Genomic DNA, 19,169 nt, shown 5'->3' with positions numbered 1-19,169 from the left:
GAAGAATATAGTATTAGAATTTTAAATATTATCAATTTAGATCCATAATTTGTACACTGCATAGTACAGCACAACGCATACAGTGTATGTAATATATATGTACAGAAGATGAAGTTCCAATTTGTAGAGTTTTAAGAGAATTTTAAGTTTGTAGTATTTTATGTTTTATTTAACAAATACAATAAACTGATATAACAAATACAGAATGATATTTTAAGGCAGATACACAAAGGATAGAGATAAGATTCATTTCCTGGTTTTAAGTTTATGGTTCTTAGTCTTTAACATTAATGCAGTACTAGATTGATATACATAGTGGATAAAAATCCATAATTAAAAAAACCTTAAAAATTAAAATTGGATATTTTTCTTTAAATTGGATCCTTTAAGTTACATTAAATACAGATTTATTTTTTAAAATAAACATTTAAAATGAAATTTGAAACTCTGAAAAATTAAGTTAAGGCCTAAATTTGTGTAATTTATTACAATCATTTAAATTAAATAAAAAAATAATATTAAGCAGTACATTTTTGCTTCTTTAAGTTTTAGAGAAAGTCAGACCACTTAACTGGGGAGGTCTCTGGATAAGTATGTGGAACCAGAGTTTACTTTGAAGATTTAAACCAACTTTTGACAGCAATAGCCTTTTGCAGTGCAGAGAGAATATTTTCTTCATTTCAGTTTATTCAGCTAGGTTAGTTCAATAACTACTTCATTCAAAGTTAAGAAACCAATTGGGAAAGCAGGAAAGCTTGTTTTCCGCTTTCATTCTGTGAATAGAAACTAGGTGTGAAAGGATAAGGTCTACTAGTTCTAAAATCTTGAAGGACATGTTGACCAGAAACAATCACTACAGTTCTGTGATTACAGATTCTTTTTTTAATAAATCAGTTAGTATTAAAGGTAAAACATGTTTTGATAAACTTTTTTTTTTCTTATGTATCCTGTACATTTAAGGTAGTTTTATTTAACTACTACTAATAAATATATAAATACAACTTAAAATGCTGTTATTATGCATATTTAGTTGAATTTGAATTTCCATCCAAATAAACCTTGACACAAATCACAAGAAAAAATTAGTAATCATCTAGTAAATAAATGCATCATTCACTATAATAAAAAAATGTAAAATTTAGGAATCTGAAAAATGTAAGTTAAGATATATAACTGTTCAAATGAATGTGTATAGATATAAATCCTCTTGCTTAGCAAAAAGAAATCTGGTATAAAAGTTTTTTATTTAGTTGCAAACCAGAATGCTTTAATGGTCACCCACAAATGAGAATCAGTCTTTCTCTATGGAAATAACTAAAAATTTGAAAAGAAAAACAAGATTAAAATCTGTTGTTTAAATTAGTGTTTCCTGTTTGCTGATTAAAATCAGCTTTGATTTAAATCAGTCCAAACTGTTGATGTATAAAATATATTGATTTCAAGTGTTCAAAAGGTTAGCATCATTAAGTTGACATCTAACTTGTAAATGTAACTGCAGTTAGGACAAAATGCTCATTTTCTTATTTACGTGTGTGAATTTTCTCAGATAATTCTAATGAAGGATCATTTATTCAGTTTAGAATCCCTAAATGTTAGAAAGTACACACAGTCCCTGAGGAAATAAATACACTCAAACCTTAAAATGGGTTTGTATTTTTCAAATGCTCCGTATTTTCTGGTCCAAAAGAAATTGTTTGTATTCTATTTTTTTTTTTTTCATTCTGCATGTCAGTAATTCAGAGTTTAATAAGCTTAGATATGCTAATATATTATTACATTATGAAACAAGTCTATTAGATCAATACTAGTAGAGGGGACAAAGAGCAATGGTACATTTGTTTTCTGTAGCAGTATGTTGTTTACAAAAATAGGCTCTGATCGTGCAAATACTTACGCATGTGAGTAACTTTATGTGAACTCAGTGGGACCACTCACAAGCATAAGTGTTTGCAAGAGTGGGATCATGGTCTTGTAGGAGCCAGCATGATGCAAGGGATGAGGCACTGGGCTTTGGAGTCAAGGGTCCTTCCTGGGTTCTGTGTGCAGGTCTGCCACTGACCCTGTGCTAATCAAATGTACTGCTCTTTGCCTCAGTTTTCCATCTGTAAAATGAGAATAATGCTACTTGCCTGCATCTGTAAAATGCCTTGAAGTCTATGGAAGAGCCAAGAATTATTACTAGGTTTAATGTACAGTTCTGTTTTCTAGGATCATTTAATGCACTCCTTCGGGAGCTGGTGGCAGAATTCACTTTGACAGACAATTCTGCTAATACAACTACATCGCTGCTTAGATCTCTTTGCCACTATGACGACAGCGTTCTTCTTGGCTCTTGGCTGCAGGAAACAGATCATAAATCAATTGAAGATCAGGTAACAAAAAAAATCAGTAATAAAACTCCTCTTATCCTTGGCTCTATTGAATAAAATCCTAAAAACTGAAACTGCACTCTTACTATGGATCTGGAAGACCAGTGTAATTCTACTGATTTCCAACCTTGTCTCAAAGGATTTTAAAGGTTTTAAAGCCTGCCATGTGCAGTGTAAATTTCTGGTAAAACTAGCTACCAAAAAAAAAAAAAAATCAGTAGAGAATATCATTGCACAGTTTATAAAGTTGTGGTTAGTCAACTATCCTTGCTTTTAAAGAGTGAATTAAACCTTTCTAGATTTAGCAGTAAGTCTCATAATTTTTTCTCCCAGCTGAGGTATTATAAAATCCAAAAGAAGCAGAGTTTTTATAATGGAACTTTTGTCACAGTATGAACATTGCAACTAGTGTTATACCAAAAAGGGACTCTTTTTTTCTTCTTAAAACAACAGTGTAAAATCATATCCTTCCATCTGGATGGTGACATGTACAAAGTCTTATTGGGAGTAGAAGGAACTTCTTACATTTTTGAAGGAAATCTGTTTAGCTACTGAAAACATTTATAGGCATGTGAAAAATAAAAGATCTTGGGAAATTTTTCGTTTGAAGACCCTTTTAATGAATTTTTGCAGATAGTCAACTGTTAACATTGGTCCAGTTGTGCTTTGTGCCAGACATCACTGGAAGAAAGACAAGACACTGGGAACGTTGTTTAACTAGGCTACAACTTTTTTAATTAAATGCATCTGGGAAATTATCTGGCAGTAACTCAACCAGTGTTGAGTGCAATAAGTCTTCAGTGCCCTCCCCTCTCTTCACTCAAAGCCTTAATCCTGGTCTCAACATTAATGCTGGGACTCCAATGGCTTCCTCTTGTACAAAGTTTAAAGGGGAGACAGAAAGAGGCTTGATCCTTCACTGTACCAGAAGTTAGGAGGCCCAGCTCCATTTCCCACCTTTAGGAGATAAGTTTCCCCTAATTCTGGTCCCAATTCCTCTGTTTTAGGTATCTGTCAGGCAGGGGCGCTGGAACAATTTGTATAGTGGGGGTGTTGAGAGCCTTTGAACCAAACACTAAGCCCTGTATATGAATGGAAACTGTTTCTAACCTAGGGGTGCAGCAGGACCCCCGAGAAACCCTAGTTCCAACACCTATGCTGTCAGGTTGTGATAACATGAATGCTATAACCTAACCTGCCCACGTAGTCCCTGGACTGCCGAGGGGAAGGTGAAAATACCTCTCTGTCCAGGCTCATCTGGCAGTGTGGGAAAAACTCCTTCTCAGCCCCTAAAAGGTGACTAGTATGATGCCCACAGATGGCCCCAAAACCGAGCCCTAGCCTAATACTCAGGTGGTAGGGGAGCTGTTGCTCCCAGAAGCAGAATGGTACTCTGGGTGGAGGTAAGGGGTTGTAAACCCTCCCCTTGGGTGCACATGGAGCAATGGCTGGATTGAAAGGTACAATGGAAGCCCAAGTCAGTTAGGATGCCTCCTCCCCCTTCTCAAGCCCTCAAGGAAGCTGAGCTCCCATGAGGAGTGGGAAGGGAAAAAGACCTTCTTTCCCTTGCTGGCCCAGGCTAACCCTCCGGACCTTTGAGGCTACTGGGGTGAGCAGTCTGTTTTATTGTACCACTATTTTGTACCATTCTTCTCTATAAATTTGTGTTCCTATACTTGCATCCATAGATCCTTGTCTTCAAATTGCATATCCTGATAAATGAAACCTAGCACTGTTCAAAGCTTTTAATGTTTGGACTGCATGCATCCTATTGCCTGCATGAAACTACAATCTAAGCAAGTATATAAAGAGGCATGAAGAGGTCTCAGTGACTCCTCAGTTTCTGTTTGATCTGCCTGCCTAGGAGACCACAGAAGCACTAGCCTCAAACTATATTTCATACATTATTTATCACTTAAATAACAATAAAGACTTGGTATGAGAAAGTTCACCACCTTTTCATTTATGGTTGCTGTTGTTTGATGGCATACCTGGATGAGAGGGTGAGTTTAAAGAGATGTTTGTATTATGTCACAGAAGTCAATTTCTAGAACACAGATTGGTCCGTTTGGGGAATCATTACTCCTTGAGTTGATACAGAATGTATGCTGCCTTTCCGCCTCAAGCCCATGCTGAGGGAATGATGGTTTAACCTTTTTCCCTGAAATGCCTCTTTGTGTTCACTGCTTCCCAGAGCTGCTATCAGAACCAAATTTTGTCACTCTGTCTTTAATTCATCCACCTCATCTGTACCAAGGGTGACTGAGACTGCTCACACCAAGCTGTTAACTGCTTTGAACGTTCTGGGATTTGCCTGGCATTGTATGTAAGAGTGTAGTTAGAGAATTCTAACTGCTGGTGAGTAATCTAGTTTTAAGTTGCTGCATATGTAGTTTGGTTAATTCAGTATGTTCAGTATAAATATGTGCAAATATGTATTTAGAAGGTATTAATAACTTGTGGTTATTTGTAGCTTCAGCCAAACAGTGCATCTGGAAGTGGTGCTTTGGAGCATGACCCGTCTTCCATTTATTTGCGCATCCCAGCTGGTGAAGCTGTGCCTGGCCCCCTTCCCCTGGGAGTATCCGTCATTGATGCCTCTGTGGCGCTCTTTGGTGTGGTTTTTCCTCATGTTTCTTACAAACACAGGTCAGTCTAAGTTAATGTGCAATTCAGTGTTGGATCATATTAAAGAAGTTCTGTATTAAAATCACAAATGAGTTTGATTCCCCATAGTTTAAATTCCAGGGTATTACTAATTAAGAGGTCTCTTGGTTTTTGGTACTGTTCCTCTCCCTCTGTATGTGAAACTTGCAAGCTGCTAATTGCGTTAGTACATTCTAAGACAGAGTCTGTTCTCAAAGCAATTCACAGAGAGAGACTCAAAGCAATACTCTAACAACAGACACAGCACCCAGAGACTCCCCGCCCTTTTGTTGTATTAACAACTGTGATTAAAATAGAGATAGAGGATGGATGTGGATGGATGCTTGGTGTGGATAAGAACTGAATGATCAGGGAGGTGCCAGCCTAAGAATCCAGTGTCCATCGGCTGAAGAAGGCGTCAAGTGGAAATAACCAGAGGACCCCGGAGGGCAGACTGGAATCCACCCAACAGCCTCAAGAATGGGAGAACCAAAGAACAAGATAACATCTAGCAGCACGGAGCCGTCAGGAATGTGCTATCTGCTGATTGATTCAGCAACAGCATGATGAAGCAATTCCCATAGACTGGCATAGGAAGAAATTCCTATAAAAATAGACTCTTAAAAAGTGAGAACTTTGGGGTCTGATTCTGCAAACCAACTTCCAGGAGCATCAGATGAGCATCTGACAAGGCCCTGCTCCCTCCTCATGTCCAGGCCACCTGGCCAGTGGCTTGGCATGAGCAACTCTAAGGCTGGTAACTATGATGACAACCTTGCAGAACCTCTGTGTGTGTGTGTGTGTGTGTGTGTGTGTGTGTGTGTGTGTGAATGTGTGAATAAATATGAGATTGAATGGAATGTTATAGCTATAACTAACTGCTTACTATGATAACAACCTTGCAGAACCTGTGTGTGTGTGTGTGTGTGTGTGTGAATGAATGTGTGAATAAATATGAGATTGAATGGAATGTTATAGCTGTAACTAACTGCTTACTATGATTCTTTCTGTATTCACAATAAATGTGGTATTTTGCCTTTTTCCCTTTAATAAGATCCTGCTGGTTTTTATTTTATTGGTACAACATTTGTGTATGGTTGACTTTCCTTTTTTAATTTAATGGGATTATAGTTCTCTCAAAAAGTCAATCTACTTCTGGTGTTCCATGTTCATTGTCTCTCAGTGGGTTCCATATCACATGTACTCACGTTAGAAGTAAAAGATCTTTTTCCTAGTTTACAGTCCTGAAAATTCAACGTAATGTGTGATGAGGTCATTTTTATAATTGATTTAAAGTGTATTAGCATGCAGAACACTTTGCAGTAATTCAGCTTTGCAGTGACAGTGGCGTGGATAACTATGACAAAGTCTACCTGCATCTGAATGAAAAAACTCTGTAGCCTACATGCCAAACCACTGCTAGCTGGATAGGGATCCTGGTGGCGCTATTCCCTCCTATTCCTGGCATCTGTAAGGGAAAGGTGAGGCACAAAGCCAGTTCATATTTTCCTCCCCTCCTCTAATTTCTCAGCAGAATGTAGGTGGAAGGAGAGAATGTGAATTATAGTTTGCACTCTGCTTATTCCCAGCATTGTGTCTAAGGCGGAGGATAGTGAGGCAAGTGAATTTTTCTTCTCTCCTCTCCCCACAATTCCTGGTTATACTGCAAAGTCTCTCTGCAGTCGCTGTTTCTTCTAAGCAATCATTTCTTCTGAAATGACAATCTCTTCCTTGTGGCTGAGTTCAAGGCAGAGCCAGCAGAGTGTCAATCAGAGGTCTTTACCCCCTTCTGCCTGGTACCATGTTCTCAGGCCACCAGGTGAGATGAAAAGATTTTCATAAGGCCCAATACATTCTGCATCCAAATAGCAAAATTCACAGGGCCTTGTTTAAACCCTTCTACTTTGTTTGTTTTTTCTCTTTTGCATTGGTCTTTTTCCCTTTAGGCAAAATGTATTGTCTTTTCAATTTATTTTTCGGAAGTGTCTCTCTCTTAGTGATGATGTTAATTGTTCTTTTGTAGGCTACAAATGTTGGATCACTTTGCTGAATGTGTCAAACAGGCTAAAGGTGTCCGTCAACAAGCTGTGCAGCTTAATATCTTCACTGCTGTTCTCAGTGCATTGAAGGTAAAACTGCTTTAAAATTTGTAACTGACAGATACTAAAATTCTCAGATTTATAGACTTTTATTTATAATGTTAAACACAAAAACTACATTAAAAGATCATTATTAAGGTTGCAAAGTCAAACACTCAAAAGTTAGGAAAAGCCAGAATTAAAGTTGCCTGTACATTCTTAACTGGGCTCCTTTGTGCATGTGTGTTATGCTACAATCTTTAACTACATGATCACATCTTATTTCCCCACCTACAATTTGGGGAGAAGGGTGTTTTTCCTAAAGTAACTTGATTCTTTTTCTGAGTGGTAATAATACATTCCTTATCCTTATCATACTTGAGGACCAAACAGGCTGCTGCAGTCATCCAGGATTTTCACTTCCATCCAGTGTGTTAAGATGTGATTTTGCTGCTACCTTGATTCGAAAAAGAAAAATAGTTTCAAAATTTTCTTCATATAGCCAAAATGTCCTTTAATTTAGTGACTGTTGCAGTGCAACACACTGACATACCACCTAAAAATTTCATCTTTCCAGTCTGACGGAGTTTGATCCAGTGGTGAGGGGAGAGAATAAAAGCCTCCCCTGCCTGCGTGTCCTAGGTAAAGGTAAAGCTAACTCTAATTCAGTAACACTGATATATACATAATATTAACAATGCAGGTTGATGGGTTGACTCCCCTTTCTTGTGAATTAGGTAGGATTCGAGCAAATGAGACTTTCATTTTCACTCTTTCCATTCAGCTAGCTCCAGCCCTTTTGTGTCTCTTGCCCAGTTTATATCCTTCCTTTACGGAGGTCAGTAGCAACTGTGGCAGCCAGGTTGTTTTGGTGGGCCCTCTTTGGTTTTTCTTCAGCCTCATCTTCCTTTTAGGCTATGTTTACATTTCAAGCTGGGGTGTGATTCTCATCGAGTTAGCGCAAGTATGTGCACATGAGCAGGAGAATCACACCCCAGCTCAAAACGTAGACATAGCCTTAGATTAATACTTTTAATTGTAACTCACTAATTTTTGCCTTTCTGCTGAGAAGATCATTTCCTTCCTTCGCATGGAGTATTAGGATGAGAAGAGTCATGAATACACTTAATGCAGTGGTCATGTTGCATCCAGTTTCTTATGGCCACTCTGCAAGCCTTGACGTTCTGCCCCAGGCTCTCACAGAGCACTTGTTTTCACAGTTCTTCAAAGTAATTGACTGCAGCAGTGGGAGTACAGGGTACTCCAAAGAGGGATTCCCTGGGGGCACGTTTCACAGGTGCAGAGTCTGGACAATAAACAGTCTTCAAAGTAAAGATTTTTCTACTTCTCACAGACAGTCCACTCCCAGTAAACCTGAAACTTTTTCCCTACGGGGAACAGAATTGCTTTGTTTCAGAGTAGCAGCTGTGTTGCTCTGTATCTGCAGAAAGAAAAGGAGTACTTGTGGCACCTTAGAGACTAACAAATTTATTTGAGCATAAGCTTTCGTGAGCTACAGAATTGCTTTGCTGACTTTGGCCCTTTCCTGCTGAGATTTTCTCTCCTACCACACACACTTTAAATTGTGGTGTACTGATTTTGATGCCACAGCCTATCAGATCAGTTCATTCTCTTCAGCATCCAGTAACCTATTTGCCAGAGGGATGGGAAATCATACCATTGTTGTTCCTCTGACAGTGCACACCCTCTGTCTCTCTCCTCATACTAAAAAGAAAAGGAGTACTTGTGGCACCTTAGAGACTAACACATTTATTTGAGCATAAGCTTTCGTGAGCTACAGCTCACTTCATTGGATGCATTTGCTCAGAACTCCACGAAGATGAAAGCCAGTGTCATCAGGTCATTAACAGTGACCCCAGAAGTTCATTGACTGGAAATGTGGTGTCTTTCAGATAAGACAAAATTGATTATTAGTCCCCTTTAATGCCAGCTGTTGGAGACTAACAGGACTCACCAGTTGCAAGTCAGTTTAGACCAGAAGAAAATTATCTCGGGAGACTTAATTTTCTTTTTTTTCTCATTTCAAGGGATATTGCTCTAACAGTTTTTCCAGGCAGTGTTCAGATTTTTCTATTTGCAAGACTGTAGTTATGTAATCAGTGGCTAGCTGTTGAACCTAAATCACTTGTTTGGTAGACTAGGACAAGCTAACGTGATCTCCAGCCAGCAGTAGCAGTTGGGCAAAGTCTCCATTAAAATGTTACTCTCCTCTGTCTGACTACCTGAATGTTGCAGGGAAAATTTCTGGTTTCTTCCAGTCTGGTCACAAATGCATGACTTTGTGATACAGGGCTTACTTCTGGAGTTCTTTTCCCTTTCTCTTCTTCCCTTAGTCATTATATCTACAAGTCCCTAAAACCTAGACCACCAGATACTCTTTCAGAAAGCAGCATGCCAGATGATATATATATATATATGGACAACAGTCCAGATGTCCACCCTTCACTATCATAAAGCGCTGATTTATCATATGCTGAAGTTCTGTTGTGTTTTTACAATGATTCAGCTTACAGTTCTGAAGTTCTCTACTTGGTGTGCTGGTGAGGGGCTCAGGGGAGTGAGAGTGATAGAAGGAGGTGAAAACTGCAGTGTCTCTTTGGTTGTTGCCTTGCCTGTCTGATCTATGGGAGGAGCCAACCCATCCAGTTGTATTGTTGGAACTGGCTTATGGAGAACAATTAGCAAAGAACCATGCAATGCCACTGCTGTTGGTTTTGGAGGAAACCAGTTGCTTTGCTTTTTGGGGCAGAAGCAGAATATTGTTTTGGTGGTAGTTGGGTGTTCACGTAGTCTTCATTTTGTTTCTTTATTTGCATTAACATGTAACATTATTTTAATCTTATTTAAAAAAAAAAAGAGAAAAAACCCTTGAGAAATAGGAAGAGAAGTAGAAATTAAACACCTTTCTCAAGGTGTGAGATGTAAGATATGTCCAGTTGTGTGTAAGACATCACTTAAAAAATTAGGTAGCCTGTCTTATGAGTGAATTATCTTCTTGTGAAAATATCAGTTTAAACTGTTTTAAACTTGATTTCAGCAACAGATGTCAAAACATACTTTTATTCCTTTTGGTCAAATATTTTTTCCCATTTGTTCATATAGGGTTTAGCTGAGAATAAAAGCACATTAGGACCAGAAGAAGTCCGCAAATCTGCTCTGACATTGGTTATGGGTGCTCTTGACAATCCTAATCCCATTCTGAGATGTGCAGCAGGAGAGGCACTTGGCAGAATGGCTCAGGTAGTTGGAGAAGCAACTTTCATCGCCAGAATGGCTCAATTCAGCTTTGACAAGTAAGTTGTTGTCACTTTGCCTCAAGAAAGGAAATAAAACATAGAATTCAAACATGTGCAGAAAATGTCTCTGCTAAATACAATTATAGTTTTAAGTATATTTCCTTCATGCCTGACCACTTTGGGTTGGTAGGCCTAATCAGGTTTACAGATTCTGAGTTGTTTCATATGCTGTTACCAAGAGTGAACAATGACTGATTGAAATATTTGGTCTTCGGAACAATATTGTTGAACAGTTCTTGATGATCTATTTAAGGATGAAGAAACTGTTTCAGATAAAATAAACATGGCTGACTCTAAGTATGTGTAAAGTGTGGGGTTACCCAGAACAATGCATATCGGTAGCCGCATGTCATCAACACCTCTTCTCAGCATCTAGGTTTTGGCTTCTTTGTTGGCCCACAGTGACTTGCTTCCTTACTCCATCTGACTCCCCATCACTAATTAGGCCTTCAAAGATCTGTCTGTACTAAAGATTCAGGAAGATAAGTGTGTCCAATTTTTCCTCAGATGAGTATGAGAACTATCTTCTAGTGTATTTCCTTTAAACTGGAAATTGGTCTTCTGATGATCCAGTTATGTTAAATTCATCTTCCCTTTTATGAATGGGATTAACTTGTCCATGTCTAAAAAGATAAAAAGTCGTTGTTGTTGTTGTTGTTGTGGTTGTTTGCAGCAATGCAAAAGAGATTGCAACTTCTAAGTATAAAATCTTTCTTTCTTATAAAGGAAGAATCAGCTTAACTCAAATAGGCCAAAAACCAGCTGGGGACATTCTTTTTGTGAAATAATTTGTTTCTTCAGTGGTGTCATTTCAAGGCAAGACTCTGTTTCTATTATAAATAAGGCAAAATTTACCTAGAGTTATACCCCTGGATCTCGGAAAACTAAACAGTATCAGAAACTGTAAGGGAGAGTTCAGATTCTTCCTGCTGTCACCTAGATTCACACATGCTCTCATTCAGTGTTTATAGGTAAGTTTTTTTTTTAAAGGAGTAAAATTTATTATCCTCAGCAATTCTCAAGAGATCTTCTAGATAGTTTAAGTATCTCAAGGATACTTATTTTCATATGTTAAGCATTTTTCAAGATTTTCAATATTCAGAATTTGAACTTTATTTTTATAATACAATTGCTTGTAAGACTTTGTTTCTTCCCTTGAGAATCCATGATTTTCCAAGCACTGCTATGGTTTTGTCCAAAATTTCTCCTCCAAGATCCATTTTATCAAATGGATTTTTCAATTTGTCCATATTGTTAAGTAATTCTTGTATTATTTACTGAAGGCCTTTTATTATTTATATGTTTGCATACTGCCTGGAGTGCTAAGGTCTTACACGCAGAAAGACGAGAAATTACCCTTCACTTTCTTCTTTACAGGTATCCATTTTCCATGACTACTGGAGAACAATTGTAGCTAGCAGCCTAATTATTTACAGTTGTCATAGCTGTAGTAGATGTGGGGGGCTCAAATCTTGCCAAGCATCGATAAGAAAAGTTATCATGTACTTATGTAATCTGGTGATTCAAAGTCTTGCTACTTTCCTCCTTGTTTCTTTTGAATAAAAGATTATTTAAAAAAACCTTCATAATAAAACTCATAGCAGTGAGAAGCAGTAGGTTCTAAAAAGGTATAACAAGTGAGCTGGCAATATATCAGAGGATTCAGCTGCATTCCCGTCAGTCCTCCACCATGTCTCGTCACATTTTCATTCTTGATTGTTTAAGCTTAGCACAGCATTTTCTGGGTAACAGAGTACTGTGGTCTGCAACATCAAACAAAGAGTAGACAGTTTAAGAGAATCATGTGTCCTGTCAGTTACAAAAATATTCCTTATCTAAAATGTCAGAAATAAATGCTTCCCAGAAGAGAAGAAAGGAATTATAGTAAAGTCAGAATAACTTTACAAGCAACTGAATATGAGGAATTAATAATCAGAAAGTTTTAAATATTTTCCTTTGTCTTTTTCATTTATATCTTCCCAGAAAGTCTCTGCTGTTTTTTTTTGTGTGGTTTTTTTTTTTTTTTTTTTTGAGTTAACAAATAGTCCAGGTAGAAGCTGAGGTTGAACAATCCTTGCCTCAACCACAAATCTAGCAAATACTTTGATTTATGCTTTAATCTTGATAGGTTAAAATCTGCTCGAGATGTTGTGTCAAGAACTGGTCATTCGTTGGCTCTTGGCTGTCTCCATCGTTATGTGGGTGGAATAGGTTCTGGACAGCATCTGAAAACCAGCGTCAGTATTCTGTTGGCGTTGGCACAAGATGGGACCTCACCTGAAGTCCAGGTATAAAACAAAAAGACATTTTAAAACCATTCAGTAGGGTTTAATATTAATGTATTACTGTCAACAGCAAAGAAAATGCTGTACAAAAGAAAAAATTGTCAGTCCATGCCCCAAGGAGTATAAGTCTAAACGGGAGAGCGATATCTTTTTGTCCTAAATACAGTTTCTTTATGGTGCAGTGTGCCTAACAACAAACTAACCTGACTTTGAACAGTTACTTTAGGCAAGTGCCTAATTATGTTGAGTCATCTCAAGATGTAAATAAGTTATTCCATTCTGTAGAACAATGAATTAAAATAAATAATAAGACAATTTGGAAAACAAATGTAAGTTAAAGTAGAATCTTAAAGGAAAGTAGGTGCATTCATGATATCCCTTGGCAGTGAATTCTACAAAGCCAGTTAAATAAAATAGTAAAAGACCCTCTGGAGAAAGATATAAATAAAAACGTTGAATGAAAAAAATTACTTGCCTATAAATATTATTCTCAAAAGGTTAGAGTGTAACTCACCACATATCAGGAGACTTTTTCATTCTTTTCCCCCATTACTCCAAAAGAAATTATTAGTTGAAGTGGCTACTGGCTATTACGCCTAATCAGCAGGAAGGTGTGTCTCACCCACAGAAAGAGGCAGTTTAATGGCTCAGAACTTTGAGCTTGGAGCCCCCATCCTCTGCTACCTTTGTCGCCTGGAACCACAGACACCCGTGTCGTCTTAAATTATTAACTTTAGAGAACATGGAGTAGAGGTGATCCTCTGTCTGAGGAGACAGGATTGATAGAAGTTTTGATTTGCTTTGTTTAGTGATGCATCTATCTATCTATCTATCTATAATAAAAAAAAAAAACCCTCATAAATTTCCATAGTTAAGCTCTCAAAAGTTAGATATTGACAAAGTTCAGGTTGCATGTGCAATATTATTTCTGCTGTTCTGTAAATGCATCATGGTAGTCTTTAAACAAAGGCTTGCATATTATTTCACAAATAAAATTTAATCAATTTTTACTACAGTATAAAAAGATAAGAAATCAAAGGAGGCGATTTTCAAAGGTACAAATGGCAGTTAGGTGCCTAATCCCCATTAACTTTAAATGGGAGTTAGGCACATAACACTTCCGTTTGAACCTTTAAAATCCTCCGTCTAAATCAGTAAATAGATACTGGAGCATTACAATAAATAGAATGAAACAGTAGAAAGAATGAAAAAAATGTTACATGATGCAACATTAGTGTCTAACATTGTAAAATAAATAGTGTTATGTAGTTGAGAAAGATTATGTGATCATGTAACTAGACTGTAGGAGCAGAATAAAGGCAGTGTGGCCAGCTAACTCAAATGTTTAACTGTGCAACTGTAACCTCCTCTTACAATAGTCCTTTTTCTTTTTATGGAACTTCCCACGTTTTTTGGAGTGAGGGGGGAAAATCATAATATAAAATTATTTTGGTAAATGCCACTGGAACACTCTGTCCTGCACACTTTGCGGCCCACAGGAGAGGGAGTGCATTTCCTGTGAACATTAGCAGCCCTGAAACTTGTTCCCTACAAGCTTTGAAGAAAATGAAACAAAGGCACCTGGCTTCATTCATAGTGTATCTTACAGGGTGTTCAGTGAATGAGACCAGGGCTTTGCCCTTCACTACCTTTCTCCAGTGCAGCTAAGTTAACTACATGTGAGCAGCGTGGCCTTCCTTAGCTTCACTTTTACGAGTTTAGAAAGAAAACTCAGTGCAAAATGCACTGTATATGCAAGCTGAGAATTTCAATTGGCCATAACATTATCAAATGAAAACCTGTTTCCATTGGTTCAGGCACTTCTTCTCGAGGACCATTTCTGAGTCTAATTTCAACTTTCTGCCCCAGTTTTGGCTTTCAAAATTGTGTCAAACTTTTTTATATAGTGGAAAAAATATATGCATCCTTTTCTTCTCATTCTCAAACAGCGTAGCCATTTTTATTCAAACAAACAAACAAAAATTCACCTGCAGGCAGAGACCAAACCTGGGAAATTTCAGCCCAGAAGTGAATGTTCCAGATTGTGGGGTGACAAAGATGTTCTTAAAAACAGAGGGTTAAAATAGAAATGTTTAGACAAGGGTGGTGAGAGCCATAGCGACTATAAATAAATCGTCAAAACTCTAAACTAAACAAAGTTATATGACTCAAAACCAAAAATCTCTTTGATTTATTATAGACCTGGTCTCTCCATTCACTTGCCTTGATAGTGGACTCTAGTGGGCCAATGTACCGGGGATATGTGGAGCCTACTCTGTCTCTAGTTCTTACCCTGCTCTTGACAGTTCCACCATCGCATACAGAAGTACATCAGTGTTTGGGCCGATGTCTTGGGGCTATAATAACTACGGTTGGCCCTGAGCTACAAGGTAAATTTAATCTGCAATTTAATTAAGATAAAGTTAAGGTTATAAATAGGATAGATGCTGTTTTTTCTTAATGTCAGCTGGCTGTTAAGTATTGCATGGTGGCAGATAATGAAGCATTTGTGATTGGTGTGTAGGGTTTGTCTATCTGCAACTGCACCGTGTGTATTGATGGTGACACAATTCAGGGCGACTGCACCTGTATTTCCTCCTCCATGATCCCTCAAGGGCACCCACTCTAGGCTCCTAGCTCCTCAACTGTTAGCTCTCCTGGGTAAAGTCCTTCATCTCTCTCCCTCTTGACAAGGGATTTTCAAGGCTACACAATTCCTTGCCCACTCTGTGATATCTCCAGCAAGCCAGACTGCCTAAACAGTCCAGCATCTGCACTTTGTGTTCTCTCCGGAGGCTGTGAACAATTGTAATCGCCAGCAGTTACAAGTTACCATGCAGGTCTTTATAAGCAAGCACATTTATTCTGAAGGCGAAAGATTACAGAAAAAAACATAAACCCCCCCTTATATGCATGCTAAAAAGCTTACCAAAGGTCATCCCAACTTCAGCCCTTCCAGCTCTTCTACAGGGATTTCTCCCAGACTCACCTTGGTCAGAAGGTCCTGTCTCTTAGCTAAATCAGATAGAAGGCCCTGAGACAGCTTAAACTCAGGCTGTTTTTCCAAAACTCTTTTCTTTGTCTTTTGGTCTCTGGGGAATCCAGTTTGAACTAGTTAGTATATGTGAGCCTCTCCAGGTGGTGGTACTTCTCTGGAGATGTTAGACCTGAGTGAATTTGCCTAATCACTCCCCACTGTTCTTAGTTCCTGGAGGAACTGTGGCCACCCTCTCCGTGGAATTGCATACAATCCCTGGCTCACAATGATACATAAGCTTAATATAGTAAGAACTCCCAAAGATATTGCAGGAAATTACCATATATGTTGCAGGTGGCCATATGAATTGGTGCCAAAACTATCTAACTCCAATAATGAGGTAGTCTCAGTATTCTCAGATCTTTATACCTTAACAAATTTTTCAGTGTGTTATCTGAGGGTATGCAGTCCAAACGGGAAATAAAGATGAAGTATGGTGTTTTTTCTTTAAGGTGCATAGGGGATTTTGGTGGCTATACATGGGTCTTTGATAAAGTGCCATAGATGAGGCTGTTAGTGAAACCTCAGTTATAAATTCCCTGCCTTTCGAATATGTTTATTAACTACGGTCTTGTAGTTGTATCTGAACTTTTTTTGCCTAGGAATTTCCTTATTGATTTTTACCAGATATTTTAAAAGTATTGATATATACAAACATAAGTTGTTCAGAATTTTTTCTTATAGAGACGACATTTTGCTGTAATTATAGCTGTGCTGTAAAGATGATGAATGGTACTTGTTGAAATGCAAGACAACATAGTCTTTAAATCAAATATTCTGTGTAGTCTGTAACCTGTTGAATCCAAGTGATGCAACTGAGGGAGCAAAGAAACTCCTCTAGCATATTAATATATTAAACTGCTCCAAAACTGCAAAAAAATATAAAGTCTTCCAAAATGTGATAAGAAAAGGAGTACTAGTGGCACCGTAGAGACTAACCAATTTAGGTGCCACTAGTACTCCTTTTCTTTTAGCAGACTGACACGGCTGCTTCTCTGAAACCTGTCAAAATGTGATAAGTATTCAGAGTTTAAAACTAAATCCATAGCAAATAACTCTAAAATTTTATATCTAATATTCTAAGAAATGGGTCTATGCATGCAATCTTATCCAAGACTACTAAATTAAATAGATTTCCAAAACCTGGAACTTTGTTCATTTTAACAAGTGCCATATCTCAGAAATACTGACTAACTGAACAATGTCCGCAAAATTTTTCTGGCTAATGATCAGTTGTGCAAAATTTGAGGTTTAAAGGACTTTTTGGGCTAGCAGATTGCTTTGAAACTTTAAAGGGGTAAGTGTCAAAATTGGGCTAAAATGGAAAGTGAGTTCTAACCCTGTATACAGAGTCCTTTTGAAGTAATGCAGCTGTTAACTTCAAATATAAGTATTTAGAAGAGTGATGCTGTATGTAATTTACAAAGATTTCACATCTCTGAAGTTTCGTGATTAAAAGGTTAAAATATATAACAGCTATACAAAAAAGTCGCTTTGTTAAGAATTCTTTATTCTGTTAGGTAATGGAGCTACTATTTCAACAATCCGCTCTTCGTGCTTGGTGGGATGTGCAATCACACAAGATCACTCGGACTCTCTTGTTCAGGCAGCTGCCATATCCTGCCTTCAACAGCTTCACATGTTTGCACCCCGTCATGTAAACCTCTCCAGTCTGGTTCCCAGCCTTTGTGTGAGTGTAAAATGTGTCTGTCCTGTCCTACATCTCTAATGCTGGAAACTTCAGCATTACGGCCTGCAGAAAGGAAAGAGAAATGGCTAGCAGCCTATGGGGGAGTATACATATGTGTTAAGGGGCAAAGTTTTCAAAAGCACTCAGTGGCTCCCAAGTCAGAAGTCCCATTGAAAATCAATGAAGGGACTTTGGCGCCTAAGTCATTTAAGCACTTTTGAAAATTTTACCCAAGACTAGGGACCTGTTTCTAATTTACATTAAAGCCACTTTACACTGCTCTGGGTGTGAAGAGGAGCCTTAAAGTGGGCTTAGATTATAGTTACGCTTACTTTAAATCCCTTTACTCTGCCAGAGTGGTGTAAAGTGGCCTTAGTTTAAGTGAGAATCAGGCCCTAGGACTATTTAGCTTGGAAAGGAGAGGAATACACAATAACAAGTCTCAGGGTCCCCCAAAGGTCTCCTCTTTTTCATTCCTTATCTTACATGCCTATCTCCTATGGCTACTTAAAAAGGAAGTGTATGTGGGGAAAGTGGCGTATCTCCTACTATCAGAGTCCTAGGCAGGGTCTGTGTCTTGCTGTCATCCCCATGTTCCTCCATTGCTGCTCAGGTGAGTATTTTCACATGTCTCAATAAACACAGCACCAGCTTTCCTGCCTGAAGGCAGGAAGTGATGCAAGGGCTGTAAAATCCAAAATTTGATCTTAAACAAAACTTTTATTAGATGAAAATTTAAAAAATACATTGGAGTTAAGTATACTTATGCTCAGACATTCAGAAAATTGAGTTTAAGGGAGAGACCCTCCCTTTAAGACATCTCTGGTCACCAGTGTCCCAGACTCTTCACAGATAATGACCAAAGGACTCAGGCCTATTTATACTGAAGTTGGGACTTTGTCCCTGTTTGTGTAATCTGCTGTCCAATCTTTCCTTAGAGTTTCCCCCCCATAGCACATGTCCCCTTGTCTTGCACAACTGGTTCACTCTTATTCAGCATGACCCATACTCTGTAATATGTCAGAGTGCAGAGAATTCCAAGTGAAAGGTATTGCTCAGTACAGATGGAGGTGGGCCCTTCTGTTAAGTGTGAATAACAGGCTGATATGTACCACATCCTGTGACAAATAATTATCTCTGTCAGTTCCTTTATGACTAGATCTCCCAGTAGGAATATTATAGACAAAGAAGTTAACCCAAAGCGTAATTGTTGCTGATTGAAATCTTTTTCCATCCCATTCTGCTGTCCTTTCCCTGCTCCATCATAAACCCTCAGCTACCTAATTTTCCTTCCCTCCCTTTTGCTTCCAAAATCTTGTTCCCTCCATGATAAGCCTACCTGCAAATGGCTTTGCACATGCTCCCACAGCTGTTTGGACAAGTAAAATGTGGACATGGTGGCTGAATAGAGGACTGGCTGAAAATCCTACCCCATTAAATGAAAGATAAATCGGTGACAAGCTTTTGTCTTCTGTTTGGAACCAACACCATGTATCAAACTTAAACCAATCTCTTCCATATGCTTTTCAGATTCCTTTCTGCCTCTGTACTTCATCATCATTTTTTTTTTTTAACTAAAAGCAGGGAATAATCTTTCCAGTAATTTAAATCCTAAAGTTCTCTGTTGTAGTTCTATTGAAACAACTTCAGGATGATACTTAGAGGATCCCTTAAAGTCTGTTTTTCAAGATTGAAACCTTCAGACATTCATGAACGAAATAAAGGCCTAGTGTTAAATATTTTGTAC

At 38.1% G+C, this 19,169-nt stretch overlaps 1 protein-coding gene across 3 annotated transcripts in view; it reads left to right on the top strand.

Moving 5' to 3' along the window:
- The window catches only part of HEATR5B (HEAT repeat containing 5B), a 95,750-nt gene that overhangs the window by 32,673 nt on the left and 43,908 nt on the right, over positions 1 to 19,169 (top strand). For all 3 annotated transcript variants that reach the window (XM_074949000.1, XM_074948999.1, XM_074948998.1), the window contains 7 exons: positions 2,209 to 2,372; positions 4,843 to 5,018; positions 7,039 to 7,144; positions 10,217 to 10,407; positions 12,539 to 12,698; positions 14,896 to 15,085; positions 17,253 to 17,422. In XM_074949000.1, the coding sequence (XP_074805101.1) occupies positions 2,209 to 2,372; positions 4,843 to 5,018; positions 7,039 to 7,144; positions 10,217 to 10,407; positions 12,539 to 12,698; positions 14,896 to 15,085; positions 17,253 to 17,422 (1,157 nt within the window). The remainder of the gene's footprint in view (positions 1 to 2,208; positions 2,373 to 4,842; positions 5,019 to 7,038; positions 7,145 to 10,216; positions 10,408 to 12,538; positions 12,699 to 14,895; positions 15,086 to 17,252; positions 17,423 to 19,169) is intronic.

Source organism: Natator depressus, chromosome 3, assembly GCF_965152275.1.
Source record: "Natator depressus isolate rNatDep1 chromosome 3, rNatDep2.hap1, whole genome shotgun sequence".
Lineage (NCBI taxonomy): Eukaryota > Metazoa > Chordata > Testudines > Cheloniidae > Natator > Natator depressus.
This window is presented reverse-complemented; position numbering and strand designations above follow the sequence as displayed.